Source organism: Cervus elaphus, chromosome 31 (genome assembly GCF_910594005.1).
Source record: "Cervus elaphus chromosome 31, mCerEla1.1, whole genome shotgun sequence".
Lineage (NCBI taxonomy): Eukaryota > Metazoa > Chordata > Mammalia > Artiodactyla > Cervidae > Cervus > Cervus elaphus.
In genome coordinates, this window is record NC_057845.1 from 43,059,508 (window position 1) to 43,076,837 (window position 17,330).

General features: G+C 44.3%; 1 protein-coding gene across 4 annotated transcripts in view; it reads left to right on the plus strand.

The window, feature by feature from the left end:
• COL8A1 (collagen type VIII alpha 1 chain) overlaps positions 1-7,013 on the plus strand; it is a 156,820-nt gene extending 149,807 nt beyond the window's left edge. For 3 of the 4 annotated variants that reach the window (XM_043892570.1, XM_043892568.1, XM_043892569.1), the window contains one exon: positions 2,370-7,013. In XM_043892570.1, the coding sequence (XP_043748505.1) occupies positions 2,370-4,282 (1,913 nt within the window). In that variant the 3' untranslated portion in view covers positions 4,283-7,013. The remainder of the gene's footprint in view (positions 1-2,369) is intronic. The other variant, XM_043892572.1, reaches the window with a different exon arrangement.
• The last annotated feature ends 10,317 nt before the right edge of the window (positions 7,014-17,330 follow it).

Below are 17,330 nucleotides of genomic sequence, written 5' to 3' on the forward strand. Positions count from 1 at the left end.
TCCATCACTTCTAGGCATAGTCACCAGTTATTCAACACCTGCTAAATACCTGTCACTGTGAGAGACATTTTCTTTTTCTTTTCTGGCCGCACCGCACAGCTTATGGGATCTTAGTCCCCCGACTAGGGATTGAACCCCGGGCTCTCGGCAGTGAAAGTGCTGAGTTTTAACCACTGGACCCCAAGGGAATTCCCAAGAGACATTTTCTTAAACACTCAGTTGGTTTATAAGAACGCTAGGAAACCTCGCACTTGCAGGAAAGGAATTGCAATCTGAGTAGCAATTCCCTTTGAGGAATGGACGCCCTTCCCAATGGTCCCCGCAAAAGCAGGAGCTCTACTTGCGGGGAACTGTGGGGTTTGGAGCCAGTAGGCCTGGGTGCCCAGAGGCCAGAAATGAGAGAAACCTAGTCATTCAACCTCTCTGAAACCACTTTTCTTCACTTGTAAAGTAGGATTATTGAGAGAGTTGATGACATAAGGTAAGTACTAAATAAATGCTAAAGCCGCCCAAGAACTCTGAGTTGCTACAGCTGGTCATTCAACAAAGCCTAAGTAAGGACAGAGTGAACTCCAGGCACGGGCTGGACACTGGGGACCCCTGATGAATATGACATGACCCTGCCCAAGACGCTGCTCGATACAGGAGCTACCCAACCCCTGCTTAGAAATGGCACACCTTAATCACACATAGTAAGGTCTATTAGCACAACAGAAGTATTTCCTTCTTTCAGGAGCTATATTTTCTTCTCTTTGGGAGCTGATATTCCACTTGGGGGATTACTCAGTCATTTGTTTTCCTTCCTTTCTTGAATGGCCGGCCTGGATTTTGAAACTTCCTGTACTTATTCAGATGGGTACCAGATTGCAACTGAGGAATTTAGAAAAACATATGAGTTCTGTGGTTCTATTTTGTTCCCTGACAGTAGGTCAGTGAAAAATACAACAACAGGATTAAGATGCAACTAATGGTTAAAAATAAGACTTTGGGGCCATGAATTTCCTTTCTTGATGTGATTCCTTACTCCCAGTAGCACGGGAGATCCAGAGTTTTGTTTCTCTGCAAGGCATAGCTTAGTCAGTGTAACAGCATGTGCTTCGTATTCTGATAACAATTCGAGGAAGCATAACGCCTTTCACATCTATCATCCAAGCTTGTAGTGCAGGTGTATCACACTTGCCATACAGATAAGCAAGCAAAGATGCTGATGGCTTAAGTAACCCAGGCAAGATCTCATTTCAAGGCCAGAAAGCTTCTTGCTCCTGATCCCAGCTCGGTTCCTTATCTGTACTGCTTATCATCCTAACATATCTAATTCATTTCTCCCGTTTCGAAACCAAATTTGCAAGTGAGAAATAGCTTATTAAATTAAAGAAATATCTGAGGCTTAGGAAATCCTATAGCATATTAAAGAAATTAAATAAATCAATTTGACTCCAGAAGACAGATGTTTAAGATGTCATTAAACCACATACAAAATAAAATGCTTCTATTCTTCCTTGTGTCCACATCATAATGACCATCATCCTACATCATACTATACTTCAGTACAAGAGAAAACATTATTTTACCATATATTATTACATTTAAAACTCAAGGACATAGAAAAATACAAGTAGGGATAAAAGAGAAAAAATAAAAATGGCTCCAACATTGTTTAAAGTACACACGCACACACATATATGTACACATATATACATTTATATGTATATATAAACACATGAGACAGAAATACACATAAATGTCAAGCAATTTTCTCTGAGTAGTGGAGCTTACACACAACTTTGATTTTTCTTTATCCTTCTTTGAACTCTTTATAGTGAACACACCAAAATATTTCCAAGTTTGTACTGGGAAAAATATTTCTTCCTCACTTGTTAGCTTTTTTACTTAACCTAACCTGGTGCTGGGAGGGATTGGGGGCAGGAGGAGAAGGGGACGACAGAGGATGAGATGGCTGGATGGCATCACCGACTCGATGGACATGAATTTGAGTGGACTCCGGGAGTTGGTGATGGACAGGGAGGCCTGGCGTGCTGCGGTTCATGGGGTCCAAAGAGTCGGACAAGACTGAGTGACTGAACTGAACTGAACTGAACACTGATAAAAGCAGCCACAGATATCAGTTCTCAAAATAGTATCTCAAACATGACAAAGAAACTAACAGCTTAATTGTCCATTAAATACAGGTCATACAGTCCTGGAATACGAACACATTACTCCTCATCTTTTCTCTTGATAATTGATGGGCCAGTGTCAGAACTTTATAATGATTGAAATGCAGTGAAGGATGATCAGTGTTAATCTCTCTCTCTCTCTCTCCCCCCTCCCTTCCCTGTGCCCTGCTCTTTCTCTCTCCCTTCTCCCAGTAGAAATACCACTAGCCAGTCTGCGAGGGGAACAAGGTCCCCGTGGAGAGCCTGGCCCAAGAGGACCACCTGGGCCCCCCGGTTTACCAGGTCAGGGGATACCTGGAGTCAAAGGAAAACCGGGGCCGCAGGGGTATCCAGGAATTGGAAAGCCAGGTATGCCCGGAATGCCAGGAAAGCCAGGAGCCATGGGAATGCCTGGGGCCAAAGGTGAGATCGGACCCAAAGGGGAGATTGGACCCATGGGGATCCCCGGACCGCAAGGACCTCCAGGGCCTCACGGACTTCCTGGCATTGGGAAGCCAGGTGGGCCAGGGTTACCAGGGCAACCAGGTGCCAAAGGTGAGAGAGGACCCAAAGGACCACCAGGCCCCCCAGGCCTTCAGGGTCCTAAAGGAGAGAAGGGCTTCGGGATGCCGGGTCTGCCAGGCCTGAAGGGTCCTCCAGGGATGCACGGCCCTCCTGGCCCTGTAGGACTTCCAGGAGTGGGTAAACCAGGGGTGACAGGCTTCCCTGGGCCCCAGGGCCCCCTGGGAAAGCCAGGCCCTCCAGGTGAACCTGGACCACAAGGCCCTATCGGGGTCCCAGGGGTTCAAGGACCTCCTGGGATACCTGGAATTGGCAAACCGGGCCAGGACGGGATCCCCGGACAGCCAGGATTTCCAGGTGGTAAAGGGGAGCAAGGCCTGCCAGGGCTGCCAGGACCCCCAGGCCTCCCAGGGGTCGGGAAACCAGGCTTCCCTGGACCCAAAGGTGACAGGGGTGTCGGGGGTCTTCCTGGGCCTCTGGGACCAAGGGGGGAGAAAGGACCAGTAGGCGCTCCTGGATTGGGGGGTCCCCCAGGAGAGCCAGGCCTGCCTGGAATCCCAGGTCCTATGGGTCCTCCAGGTGCTATTGGTTTTCCTGGACCCAAAGGAGAAGGTGGGGTTGTGGGGCCACAGGGGCCCCCAGGACCGAAGGGTGAGCCAGGGCTTCAAGGCTTCCCAGGAAAGCCAGGTTTCCTGGGCGAAGTGGGGCCCCCTGGCATGAGGGGCTTGCCAGGTCCCATAGGGCCCAAGGGGGAGGCTGGGCTCAAAGGCTTGCCAGGGCTACCAGGCGCCCCAGGGCTGCTTGGACCAAAGGGAGAGCCAGGAATCCCAGGGGATCAGGGTTTACAGGGCCCCCCAGGCATCCCAGGGATTGCAGGCCCGAGTGGCCCCATTGGACCACCTGGAATTCCCGGCCCCAAAGGAGAACCCGGTCTCCCAGGGCCCCCGGGGTTCCCTGGAGTAGGGAAGCCTGGAGTAGCAGGACTTCATGGCCCCCCGGGGAAGCCTGGTGCCCTGGGTCCCCAGGGCCAGCCTGGCCTTCCAGGACCCCCAGGCCCTCCGGGGCCCCCAGGGCCCCCAGCTGTGATGCCCCCGACACCACCACCCCATGGAGAGTACCTGCCAGATATGGGGCTGGGCATCGAGGGAGCGAAACCCCCGCACGCCTACGGGGCTAAGAAAGCCAAGAACGGAGGAGGGCCGGCCTACGAGATGCCCGCGTTCACCGCCGAGCTGACGGCGCCTTTCCCGCCCGTGGGGGCCCCGGTGAAGTTCGACAAACTGCTCTATAACGGCAGACAGAACTACAACCCGCAGACGGGCATCTTCACCTGCGAGGTCCCCGGGGTCTACTACTTTGTCTACCACGTTCACTGCAAGGGGGGCAACGTGTGGGTTGCTCTGTTCAGGAACAACGAGCCCGTGATGTACACCTACGACGAGTACAAGAAGGGCTTCCTGGACCAGGCGTCCGGCAGCGCCGTGCTGCTGCTCCGGCCCGGAGACCGGGTCTTCCTGCAGATGCCCTCTGAACAGGCCGCGGGGCTGTACGCGGGGCAGTACGTCCACTCCTCTTTTTCAGGATATTTATTGTATCCCATGTAAAAAAGAAAAAAAAGGAAAGAGAGAGATTTAATAGAAGAAAAGAAAATGATGCACCCCCCAAAATCCAAATGAGAAACATAATTGCTTCGAAACATTTATATAGTTGGAAAGTTATATTTAAGTGAAAATTTGAACCGACATGTACAAATAAAAACTAAGATGCATGCTTAGTGCTCTGCACGGCAGCCTGTGATTGAAAATGATGGGATAGATTTTATGTATCAAGTACTGACACTTGTGTTGTACCCACTGGAATTGTATTAGCTGCTTATGTTATGTGCTTCCATGATAACCTGCTTAATTCAGATCGAAGTATTTCAGTATGAAAGAGCATCATAGGTAATGAAAGTCACTCACTCATATTGTTTACTTTAAAATATTTATAAATATGGCTTAAAGAAATGTCAGTGATAACAATTACATACCGTATTTACTTGCATAATTTCCTCTGTATTTGTGCAGATATTTTGCCCTGGGATGTGGGGGTGTCCTGCAGTGCTCTTCCCCAGTGAGACGGGGACGAAGAACCAGGGTAGGGCTTTAGTCCACAGGATATTTCACCCCTGTTGGAGGCTGTGTCTTTTACAAGAGCTCTACTCAGAATTGTATGTCTAGTGTCCCTGGAAGAACAACTGTAGTGTATTTACTCGTGCCCTTCTCTGTGCCGAGCACTGGATGACACATTTTTGCGGGGCTTAAGACAGTGAGTGCCCCAGAAGAAGCTAACAAACCAGCTGGGAGACATGAGCGGAAAGTAACTCATTTGTTCCTCAAGGAACAAATGTATTTGCTTGTATTTTCCTTTCCCGTGATTTTTTTTTCTTTCTTCTTGTCTCCATGTAATTTACACTATGAATCAACTAATATGAACACCTAGAAGTCATAAGAAAAAAATAAATAAATAACCCTCTCCCCGCCGAACTTTCCAGTCTTGTGGAAAGTTCATTATCAATAGCAGTTCTTAACTGTGTTTACATGCATATAATAATCCCCTTCCTCTGGCTACACACACAAATAATTACAATGAGGTTTCATCCATGAAGGGGATATCAGTACTTTTTAGTAAATATTGAATTTCAATGAAATTTCCCTGCGTAGTATACATACAAATCCGTGTGTCATCTGAGGTTCCAGAGTGAAGTCCCTAAATCTAAGCTGTCCTTTACTTGGGGAAAGAAAGGGGAGCTTCAGGATTATATAGGAAAATAAATTTTTCTGAAAAAATAATTTCTGAAGTCTTAAATGAACAAATGGATGTTACTTCCTGCTCTAAGTACTAAAAATGCAGGAAGCGACTCGTGAAAGAGCCGTGTGGAATGTTAAAGGGCAATGACAGCACATGCTTTTTATGTCACCCCACAAGTACAAGAATCAATACAATTTTAGAGAGAAAAATAAATATTTTTCCAGGTTTTCACTTAGTTACATATGAATTGCTTTGCATATTAAGATCTGGTCTCAAAACACAGACAAAGCATTTCAAGCTGGCTATGAGTATGCTGCTGATACTATAAGCCACTGGGGGGATAATGTGGGGCCATGGCGGTGAAGTCTTGCATCTTCTCAAAATTAAGAGTGAGGAAACAAGGTGATAGGTACAGATGGGAAAATACACAAATAAATACGGTATATAAACACACATGGAATTGTGTCTACGTGAAATCGGAATCCTTTTAACCATCGAGAATGTTCTCCTCAGCCTAGTATCTGTCTTTTCCCTCTTTTCCTTGTATGGTATACAAGCACCATTTGTTCTCAATTCGTTAGAATGAGGAATGAGTTCATTATCACGTGGTTTCTTACTCATGGCTAAACATATGACAAACTTTTCCCATCAGAAACATATCCCACTCAACCTTCATTTTCAAAGCAGATAATAGCACCTATGTGGCCAAACATCTTTTGGGTTGGTCTTGAGGGTGCTGGTTGTGGGCAAACGGCTGTGAGGGCCACTTGGGTCCACTTGGGTTCCATCTGCTGAATAGCTGCATGGAAATGGCTCAGAAGCAAGTCAGCTCAGCTCGTTTATAAAACTGTATTTATCTGTACATGTATGGGCTTTTTATTTCCACAAAGAGAGGAAGTACCTTTTTAGTCAAAACCAAATTTCACTTTTCAAATACCTTCCAACTTATTTATTGGTTGTTACTCAATTGCATCTGTGTGTGTGTGTGTGTGTTTGTGTATTATCAGGCATATGCTTCTAACTTTTAGATAGGAGAGGAGCAAAATCTATGCCAGATACTGTGTATTCTATTATACAATGGTGCTAATCTCAGAGCTAAATGAATTACTCCATTTAATTTAAAAAAGAGTTTTAAGTAATTATCTATGCATCTGTGTTTCCCTTCGGAGTGTTACACATCATGTTAACACTCTGAGTGTACAGGCAGATGAAACAAGCACATGTGCTAAAGTTTAGGGACAGTGCTACAATTCCTAGTAATTCAAAATTAACTAGAACTTTTCCATGTGAAATGGACCAAACTGACAATATTGTTATTTCAATACAGAGTTTGAATGCAGGGTAACATCCCACAGGGGCGAAGAATGTCTGCAGTGGGTGACTGTTCTCAAAATATTTTACAGATAACCATGAATGGTGAACAGACTGGTAACTTTTTTTGAGTTTCCATGATAGATTTGAGACATGTCAATAACAAATCATTTTTGTATTTAAAATTTTGTACTGATTTGAAAAAAAGAGTCTTATTAAATACCTTTAAAAGTATGTTTCTCCTCTTGTTCATATCACTCAGCTGACACTGTCTGAACTTTGTAACTGTTTATCCCCTAATGTGTTAATTAGCTGCTGAAACACAGACCTAACATAATCCTAGCTTGAAAGTGAAAGTGTTAGTCGCTCAGTTGTGTCTGACTTTTTGTGACCCCATGGATGATAGCCTGCCAGGTTCCTCTGTCCATGGACTTCTCCAGGTAAGAATACTGGAGAGGGTTGCCATTCCCTCCTCCAGGGGATCTTTGCGACCCAGGAATTGAAGCTGGGTCTCCTGCATTGCAGGCAGATCATTTACTGTCTGAGTCACTAGGGAAGCCCCGATCCTGGTTTAATGGGGACAATTCTTTCTCTCTGAGAGAGCAGCTGCAAGTGTAAGCAGGCTGGGGTGGCCGTGGTCGCCCCAGTCAGGGCCCCAGGCTCCTTCTGTAGCGTTGATCTTCCTCCCCGAGGGCGTGGCCCTTGTCTCCAGGGGCCAGGAGAGCAAACCACTACAGCCCTGCTCCAGTCCGAGGGAAGGAGGACAAGTCAGGAAGGGGAGAGCATGCTTCCTTCCTAAAGAACTCAACTGAGGGGTTGCTGAAATCACCCACCCACATCCCGTGCTCTGAATTTAGTCACATTGCCACAACCAGCTGCAAGGGAGTGTGGGAAATGGAGTATTTATTTAGGGCAACCACGTGTCCAACTAAAAATCACAGGTTCTATTAATACAATAGAAAGTATAACTGATAGTGGGGGACAATTAGCTGCTGCATCTGTCACATCCATCCTAAAAGGAAAAACTGCCACAAATTTCTTTTCTCCCCACCCCTCTCCCACACAAAACTAATCTGTAAGTACTAAATTCTGCTACAGTTTGCCACACCAGAGCCAAAAATTTTGAAGGGAGATAGTGGTGGGTGGAGCTTCAGACGGGAAGCAGATCTGTTTCAAGAATCTAAGGGTCTTAATAAGCATCACTGATAAGGAAAGAATTCTTTCGCGATGACTTATCAAGCTCCGAATGATCATAACTTATCACAAAACTTATTATAAAGGGATCATTCAATAAACAACTATGGAGCACCACTCTGTGGCTGGTTAACGTCCTTGTTTAAACCCTTCAATCTGAAAGCTCAAGACAATAGTTTCCATTCCCACGTGGCCCAACCAGCTCTATCTCCTCCCACGGCTAAAGGCGATTCCAAAACACACATCAGTTATCTCCTGTGCATACAGTGCTGGTCACAAAAGGCAATGGAAGGACAGATAACAGGAGACAGAGGCAGGAAGGAATAAATGGCTGGGATTCAGAATGCTGGACAAGCAGGGCAAATCCATTATTACTATGTGTCTACTGTATCCCTTATGTTACAATACAGAGTAGCCCCTACTTTGCACGTGATGTTACCAGGCAATGTGAGGGGTACATAAGGAACAGAAAACATGACCATTCATTTAAAAAGTATCATCTGTTTAGAGGGTATCAGGGTTTGTTACACAAGTTGATTTCTAGGTGATCTGCAAACACAGGTGGCATACAGCTGACTGGATGCATACGTGCCAGCGAAGTTCAGAAAAAGGAAGGCAATTCCATGCTGCTCTGTTCCTGGGAATGCTTCTCTGGCCTGTCTGCTTCTCTGATTTACCCCTGGTGAGGGGTAAATCCTCTTCAGCCTTCGGGACACACACAAGCATCACCTTTCCTTCCGACCTTGCCTATACCATCTTCTGTCGCTTCACTTTTCCTGCTTGGCCACTGAACTGTCTGTCTCCCCTACTGAGAGAGTGGAAGCTTCTTGAGAGCAGGCACCTCATTGTTTCATCCACAGCTCATGACAGAGTTCTGGTCCAGCACCAGCTTGGAGGAATAAAGAATCTCTCAGGGCGGCTGTGGGAGGTAGTGCTAAACTTGATGTGAGGTGTGACTGAATCCAGCTCCAAGACTATACAGAAGATTATATGTCCCAAGATTATTTAGAAACCTAACGTGAGATGAAATCTAATCTCAGGTAGTTTTTTTTTTTTTTTTTTTGAGAAGGTGACTTTTAAATAAATCATCTTTAATTTGATAGAATTTGGATGAATGGAGCATAGGGCATCCCAAGAAGAATAGCCTCCAAGAAGAATAGCCTCTCTTCCTCTAATAGAAGAGGAAACTGGTATTGTGTGTGTGTGTGTGTGTGTGTGTATGTGTGTGTGAGAGAGAGAGAGATTCAGGAAGGGCAGGGGGGTGGGGGAAAGAGCAGAGTTAAAGGAAATGGCCTGACTAGACCAGCAGAATTACTCAAAAAACTAATAAAGGAAATATTGAATAACCAAAGTAGAATCACATGATGCAGGGCTTTACATATAGGGAAGATACATTTATATTTTATCTAATATGCAATAAGACATGGTAGGTCCTTAAGCAGAAAAAAATGGTATGAACATAAGCATTTTAGAAAAGTTACTTTGATAATTCTATGGAGAAGCTATGATACAGGTATCAAAACCCCTGAATAGGTCAGAACAGCTTTAATCCAGGAATGGGATGATGGTTTGGTGGTTGAGGGAGCCTAACCAAGTCTCAAGAGTGAGAGTAACTGTCAGGTCAGTGTCAGGGTGTAACGACTGCATAACCATGGAGCTATCTCAAGGGCTAGGAAATGGAATGAAGAAGAACTGGAAACTGAAGAGGCAGTTGATAGACCGAACTGAACCTGGGGACAATCCCAGAAAGGCCTTATGAGGGAGATGGAAGTTTGACTCCAAGACGGTTTCCTCTCACTGATACACTTGGAGATGGTGCCCCTGATAGAAACAGGCAGTCTTTCAGGGGAGCCTGCTCCAGGCAGGGAAAGAAGAGATGCTCGATTTATACACAGACCTGTGGGATCTGTCTGTGCTACAAACACGTATTTGCTGAGAAGATAAAGGGTGGAGCCATGAGCCTGGAGAGAGACCTAGTGGCCTATGGTAATAAGAGGGAGAAAAAAGACTTACTCAAAGTCAGTGGCACCATTTGCAGACAAAAATGATAAAACTCCTTTAAAATCTCCCTTACTCATTGCAGGACTGTATTTGACAAATCCTTTCATCATAGATACAGCAAAGGGAAATGTCATCCCAAACCACATGGAATTACGATGAATTCCAAATACACAGGGCCAACAAAGAGTGCAAATTAATCATGTTTTACTATATTTCAGAAAAGTTTTTCTTTTTAATGGTCCTTGTGACTCTAAAATGTAAATATCTTGCTCATTCCATATTACGAACAAGACAAATATCTATGTAATAGCAGTTATCTTTCTTCTGGCAAAGAGTTACACGGGATTTCTGATGCTTTCATCTTCAAAACCAATACTTGTATCAGGATCAATTTTATTCTCAAGTAAGCTAATCTTTACGATGTCAAATACCTGTTAATGACTTTTATTATTAGAAAATTATTTTTTGCTAATTCCTAGAGATAAGTGCACTAGAATTTGAATTTTAAAAGTGGGGCACATTATCCCATTTTAACAAATTACTCAGAAGTTTCTCGTGTATGTTACTGAAACACAGAACCATCTAACTGATTTTTCCTTCAAGCCGTCCAGAACCTTTTCAGAGGTTTTTTTCTCTTTGCTATCTTAATGCAAGTAAAAATGGACTCTTAGATTCAAAGGCACTTCTAAATTAAAGTTGATGATTCTCGCGGAGACCTACAATTCACATGCTTTGTTAAAAACCACCAAGACCTAAAAATTAATTCTATAATGAGTATGGCCAAGTCAGTGCTCATCTGACAAGTGAGTGGCTGGCAGCAACGTTACCATCTGCTCTTCATTCATGGGTGACAGACACAGAGGGGAAAGTTGATGGAATGCTTACCAGGCTCCAACTGCCTGCTGGTGAGAGCTGCCTTTCCTCACAAGGACAAAGCTCTCTTTGTCATTTGTTCTGCCAAAATCATAGCCACCAACACAGAACGTGTTAGGAGAGGGTCCTGGGGCCAGGCTCAGAGAACCAAGCTCAGCTCCTCCACCAGCTGTGATATCTTGAATCAATTATTTTAAGGTCTCTAAACTTCAGCTTTTGCATTTATAAAACAGTAGGTGGTAACAGTAACTATCTTCGACACTTGGGAGGCTGGATGAAGTTGTGGCCGGTATTATGGTGCGTTACGGAGGGGTAACGACTGCCACTATTTACTGAGTGACAACCAGGGATCAAAATGCTTTAAATGTCTATTTATTAACTTAGTTACTCCTTATAATGACTCTGTTATTAGCTCCATATTACAGGGGAAGAAACCGAGGCAAGGTAACTTGTCTGAGATCTGATAAAAGGCAATGCCAAAATTTTAACCCATGCATTTGGCTCCACAGTCCACGCTCTGAGCTGTTACACCATATTGCCTAAAGGCACAACAGAAAAGTTCTCAGCCGCCTAAGAAGCAAACCCTGCCAGTGAGGGCTTAGAATATTAGCTTGCCCCCAGAGAGAGAGTGATGACCTCAGTTATTTCTTAGTTACTGTCCTTACCAGAGACAACAGAGACAGCCAGCTACCCAAAGACTATATATTGACAGATGTCATGGTGACATCCTTCTCCCTTAAGAGATATGAGGGCAGCTGGCTTTAAAAACTAAAGGGACTATCTCACACCTATTAGGATGGCTACTAGGAAACAACACAAAACAATACCAAAAATAACAAGTGTTGGTGAGAATATGGAGAAACTGGAAGTCCTGTGCACTGTTGATGGGACAGTAAAGTTGGGCAGCAGCTGTGGAAAACAGTATGGAGGACCCTCGAAAAATGAAAAACAGAATTACTGTGTGACCCGACATTTCTAGTTCTGAGTAGATACCCCAAAGATCTGAAAGCAGGGACACAAAGAATTATTTGGCATGCTCCAATTCATAGCAACATTATTCACAATATCTAAAAGGTAAAAGCAACCTCAATGTTCTCTGAGGGGTCAGTGGACAAACAAAATGTGCTATATACATATAATGGGATATTATTTAGACTTCACAAAAGAAGGAAATTCTGATACATGTTACCTCATGGATGATCCTGGGGGGCATTATGCTAACAGAAATGAGTGAATAGCAAAAGGACAAAAACAGTATGATTCCACTTATGAGACATATAGAGAAGTCAAATCCAGAGACAGAGAGCAGAAGGGTGATTTTGTGCTGGGGGGGAGAAAGGGATGAGGAATTATTGCTTAGTGGGTGTAGAGTTTGTTTTGCAAGATGAAAGGACTTCTGGACATGGATGGTGGTGATGGTTGCACTACAATGTGTATATATCAAATGCCACTGAACTGTAAACTCAAAAGTAGTTAACATGGTAAATTTTATGTGATGTATATTTCACAATGGATAATAATAATCTGGAAAAAAAAAAAAAAAACCTAGAGGGAAAACATCTGTTAATAGGACTAACCCATGATGTGGGAGGTGACTGAAAATGACCTCCAGCAGCCTCCATTACCAAAGTTCACCACAGTGTTCACCAAAAGAGTAAGGAGTCTTGGCAGTAGGATAGTGGTGGTCCAGAAACCACAAGCAGAAGTCCCAGCCTCTCCCAGGGAAGTTCTGCAGACCGCCACGGGCCTGGCACCTACTGCATTTGCTCCACTTCAGTGGATGTGACCTTCTAGGGAGCTTAAGACCAGCAGCCAGAGACAGACAGTCCACTTTCACCCAATGACTCCAAAGGGCAAACTAGAATTGTTTCTTTTTAAGCCTAAACATGCAGTCTCCATGGCAATTTTCTGGTTCCAAAGGTGAAGTTAAAGAGCCTATGTTTCTTCTAAATGAGGGGATCTTTAGGGCTCACACATATTCAAGATACGCACTCTTTTTAACTGTAAGGTTTACTTTAGCCACTTGACTTCACCAGGCCCTGTGGGGAAAAAGATGGAAAATTCATTTCAACTCTAAGTAGGGTTCCCTGCAGGCCATAAGAGATTGGAAGCAAGCATGGTTTCTGCAACTTACAGGTTTCCCAAGGAACAAGGTCTCCCTCTTGTGGCCAGAGGAGAAACAACGGTTCCACAAGCAGGTTTTTTTCCTTACATGAGAAAAGTGGGTCTATAATTCACTTCTGAGGACAAGAGTGGGGATGGTTTGTTTCTGCTCCATGATGTCTGGGGCTACAGCTGGAGGGAAATCAACAACTGGGGCCTGTAATCATCTGAAAGCATCTTCATTTACAGGTCTACCTGGAGGTCCACAGGGACCTCAGCTGAGCAGCGGGCCACAATATTTACATATGTTCTTTTCATGTGGTTTCTCTGTGTGGCTTTCTCACCATATTACACCTGGATTCTGAGCACATATTTTAAGGGAACCAGGTGAAAATGCGTGGGATTTTTCAAGATTCAGCTTCAGAAGTCACAGAATAGCTTTCCTACCATATTCTATCAGTTGTTTTGCTGTTGTTTAGTCACTAAGTCATATCCAACCCTTTTGCGACCCCATGGACTGTAGCCCACTAGGCTTCTCTGTCCATGGAATTCTCCAAGCAAGAATACTGCAGTGGGTTGCCATTCGCTTCTCCAGGGGATAGTCCCAACCCAGGGATCGAACCCATGTACTGTGCATTGGCAGGTGGATTCTTTACCACTGATCCACCTGAGAAGCCCAAATGCTTGTCCAGATTCACAGAGAGGGAACTAGACCCTGCTACTCAATGGAAAGCACATCAAAGTCACATTGTAAGAAGAGTATGTGGGATGGGAAGCACTGGTGGCCTTCTTCATTAAATATAACCAGCAGTATGTCTTCCTGGATATTTAGTGTCTCATCTGCAGCGGATACTCACCAGTGGACCTGGACGTGGGACACAAAGATGCACACACTTTTGCCCACTACCTGGTTCCCTGCACATGTCTCTTCCCAGATCTCCTTGCTATTGAACTTCAAACATTATATCTTCTAGGCCCCTGGCCCACTCAACCACACAATTCACTATTGCTCAGGGCTCAATTTATCCTGAGCTCATGCTCTCTCTCTCCCCATTCAAAGGAGATAACTAAATGTACACCTTGAGGTTCTGCCTACGGGAAGGATTCGCCTCACTACTATCCTTCAGGACCCCTCCCTCGTGGGCTGCAGTGCAGTAGCAGTCCATTTTCAGCTCTAATAACATATCAGGCCTGAATCACTTGTGAATATTTCCACCATTATCATCAGCTGGTCACAGGGAACACCTCATGAAGCGATAGGCACGAGTAAGGAATACAAGACACAGAGATCTTTGCCACCTGTTAATGTAAATTACAACCTCTGGACCTGCTTAGATATGATCCCATGTATAGCATTTCTGTTTTTCACTTACAAAACCTAGGTCCAGAAGGGCAGCTCTGGTAATCTATTCATTTGATGCCCCACAGTCAAATGCTTAGTTTCGGCTAGAACCCTGTATGTCAGTAGCTGCCTTCTGAATAGTTGGCTGATCAAGGCATCACTTCAGATCAGTTCAGCGGCTCAGTCTTGTCCAACTCTTTGCGAGCCCCTGGACTGCAGCACGCCAGGCCTCCCTGTCCATCACCAACTCCCAGAGCTTACTCAAACTCATGACCATTGAGTCAGTGATGCCATCCAAGCATCTCATCCTCTGTCATCCCCTTCTCTTCCCGCCTTCAATCTTTCCCAGCATCAGGGTCTTTTCCAATGAGTTAGTTCTTCAAATCAGGTGACTAAAGTTTTGGAGTTTCAGCTTCAGCATCAGTCTTTCCAATGAATATTCAGGACTGATTTCCTTTAGGATTGACTGGTTTGATCTCCTTGCAGTCCAAGGCACTCTCAGGAATCTTCAACACTACAGTTCAAAAGCATCAATTCTTCGGCACTCAGCTTTCTTTATAGTCCAACTCTCACATCCAAACATGACTACTGGAAAAACTGAAGTCATGACCATACTCTAAAACCCTAGGAGTTGTGCTGTGGTTCTCCTTTCAGGTCCTGCCAGTCTCTACACGGCATCATTACCTATCACCCAGCACCATGGAATCTGCCATATCATTATGAACTAAGGAGAAGAGCAGCTTGTTCACAGCCAGGACCAACTGCTGAGTTTTCTCTTCTTTTGCCCTACTCAAAACTGGCAGCCTTTTGACTCCACTGATAAGTGAGTTAGAGCAGTATTTCCCAGTATGGCATAGGTTAGGTGTAAAATCTAAACAAATGCACCAAATGCTGTTTTCTATTTCTTGCATAGGTAGTAGGTGGTCAATAAAAGATGCAGTAACTTTTCCTAAATCAAATCCCTTATACAGTGGAAGTGACAAATAGATTCAAGGGATTAGATCTGATAGACAAGAGTGCCTGATGAACTATGGATGGAGGTTTGTGACATTGTACATGAGGCAGTGATCAAGATCATCCCCAAGAAAAAAAAATGCAAAAAGGCAAAATGGTTGTCCAAGGAGGCCTTACAAATAGCCTAGGTGGCGGGGGCGGGGTGGGGGGGAGATGCGAAAGGCAAAGGAGGAAAGGAAAGATATAACCATTTGAATGCAGAGTTCCAAAGAATAGCAGGGAGAGATAGGAAAGCCTTCCTTAGTGATCAGTGCAAAGAAATAGAGGAAAATAATAGATTGGGAAAGACCAGAGATCTCTTCAAGAAAATTAGAGATACCAAGGGAACATTTCATGCAAAGATGGGCGCAATAAAGGACAGAAATGGTATGGATCTAACAGAAACAGAAGATATTAAGAAGAGGTGGCAAGAATACACAGAAGAACTACACAAAAAACGTCTTCATGACCCAGATAACCATGATGGTGTGATCACTCACCTAAAGCCAGACATCTTGGAATCTGTAGACAAGTGGGCCTTAGGAAGCATCACTACGATTAAGCTAGTGGAGATGATGGAATTCCAGTTGAGCTATTTCAAGTCCTAAAAGATGATGCTGTGAAAGTGCTGCACTCAATATATCAGCAAATTTGGAAAACTCAGCAGTGACCACAGGACTGGAAAAGGTCAGTTTTCATTTCAATCCCAAAGAAAGGCAATGACAAAGAATGTTCAAACTACCACACAGTTGCACTCATCTCACATGCTAGCAAAATAATGCTCAAAATTCTTCAAGACAGGCTTCAACAGTACATGAACCATGAACTTCCAGATATTCAAGCTGATTTTAGATAAGGCAGAGGAACCAGAGATCAAATTGCCAATATCCGTTGGATCATAGAAAAAGCAAGAGAGTTCCAGAAAAACATCTACTTCTGCTTTATTGACTACGCCAAAGCCTTTGACTGTGTAGATCACAGCAAACTGTGGAAAATTCTTCAAGAGATGGTAATACCAGACCACCTGACCTGCCTCCTGAGAAATTTGTATGCAGATCAAGAAAAACAGTTAGAACTGGACATGGAAAAATAGACTTGTTCCAAATAGGGAAAGGAGTACATCAAGGCTGTATACTGTCACCCTGCTTATTTAACTTATATGCAGACTACATCATGTGAAATGCCAGGCTGGATGAAGCACAAGCTGGAATCAAGATTGCCCAGAGAAATATCAATAACCCGGATGTGAAGATGACACCACCCTTATGGCAGAAAGTGAAGAACTAAAGAACCTCTTGATGAAAGTGAAAATGGAGAGTGAAAAAGTTGGCTTAGAACTCTACATTCAGAAAACTAAGATCATGGCATCCGGTCCCATCACTTCATGGCAAATAGATGGGGAAACAATGGAAACAAGGAGAGACTTTATTTTCTTGGGTTCCAAAAGCACTACAGATGGTGACTGCAGCCATGAAATTAAAAGACGCTAGCTCATTGGAAGAAAAGCCAAGTCCAACCTAGACAGAATATTAAAAAGCAGAGACATTACTTTGCCAACAAAGTTCTGTCTATTCAAAGCTATGATTTTTCCAGTAGTCATGTATGGATGTGAGAGTTGAACCATAAAGAAAGCTGAGAGCGTAAGAATTCATGTTTTTGAAGTGTGGTGTTGGAGAAGACTCTTGAGAGTCCCTTGGACAGCAAGGAGATCCAACCAGTCCATCCTACAGGAAATCAGTCCTGAATATTCACTGAAAAGACTGATGCTGAAGCTGAAACTACAATACTTTGGCCACCTGATTTGAAGAACTGACTCATTGGAAAAGACCCTGATTGATGCTGCATGGCAAAGATTGAAGGCGGGAGGAGAAGGGGACGTCAGAGAATGAGATAGTTGGATGGCATCACCACCTCTAAGGACATGAGTTTGAGTAAGCTCTGGGAGTTGGTGATGGACCGGGAACCCTGGCTTGCTGTAGTCCATGAGGTTACAAAGAGTCGGACAAGACTGAGTGACTGAACTGATTCTGATTCATCCTCATCAA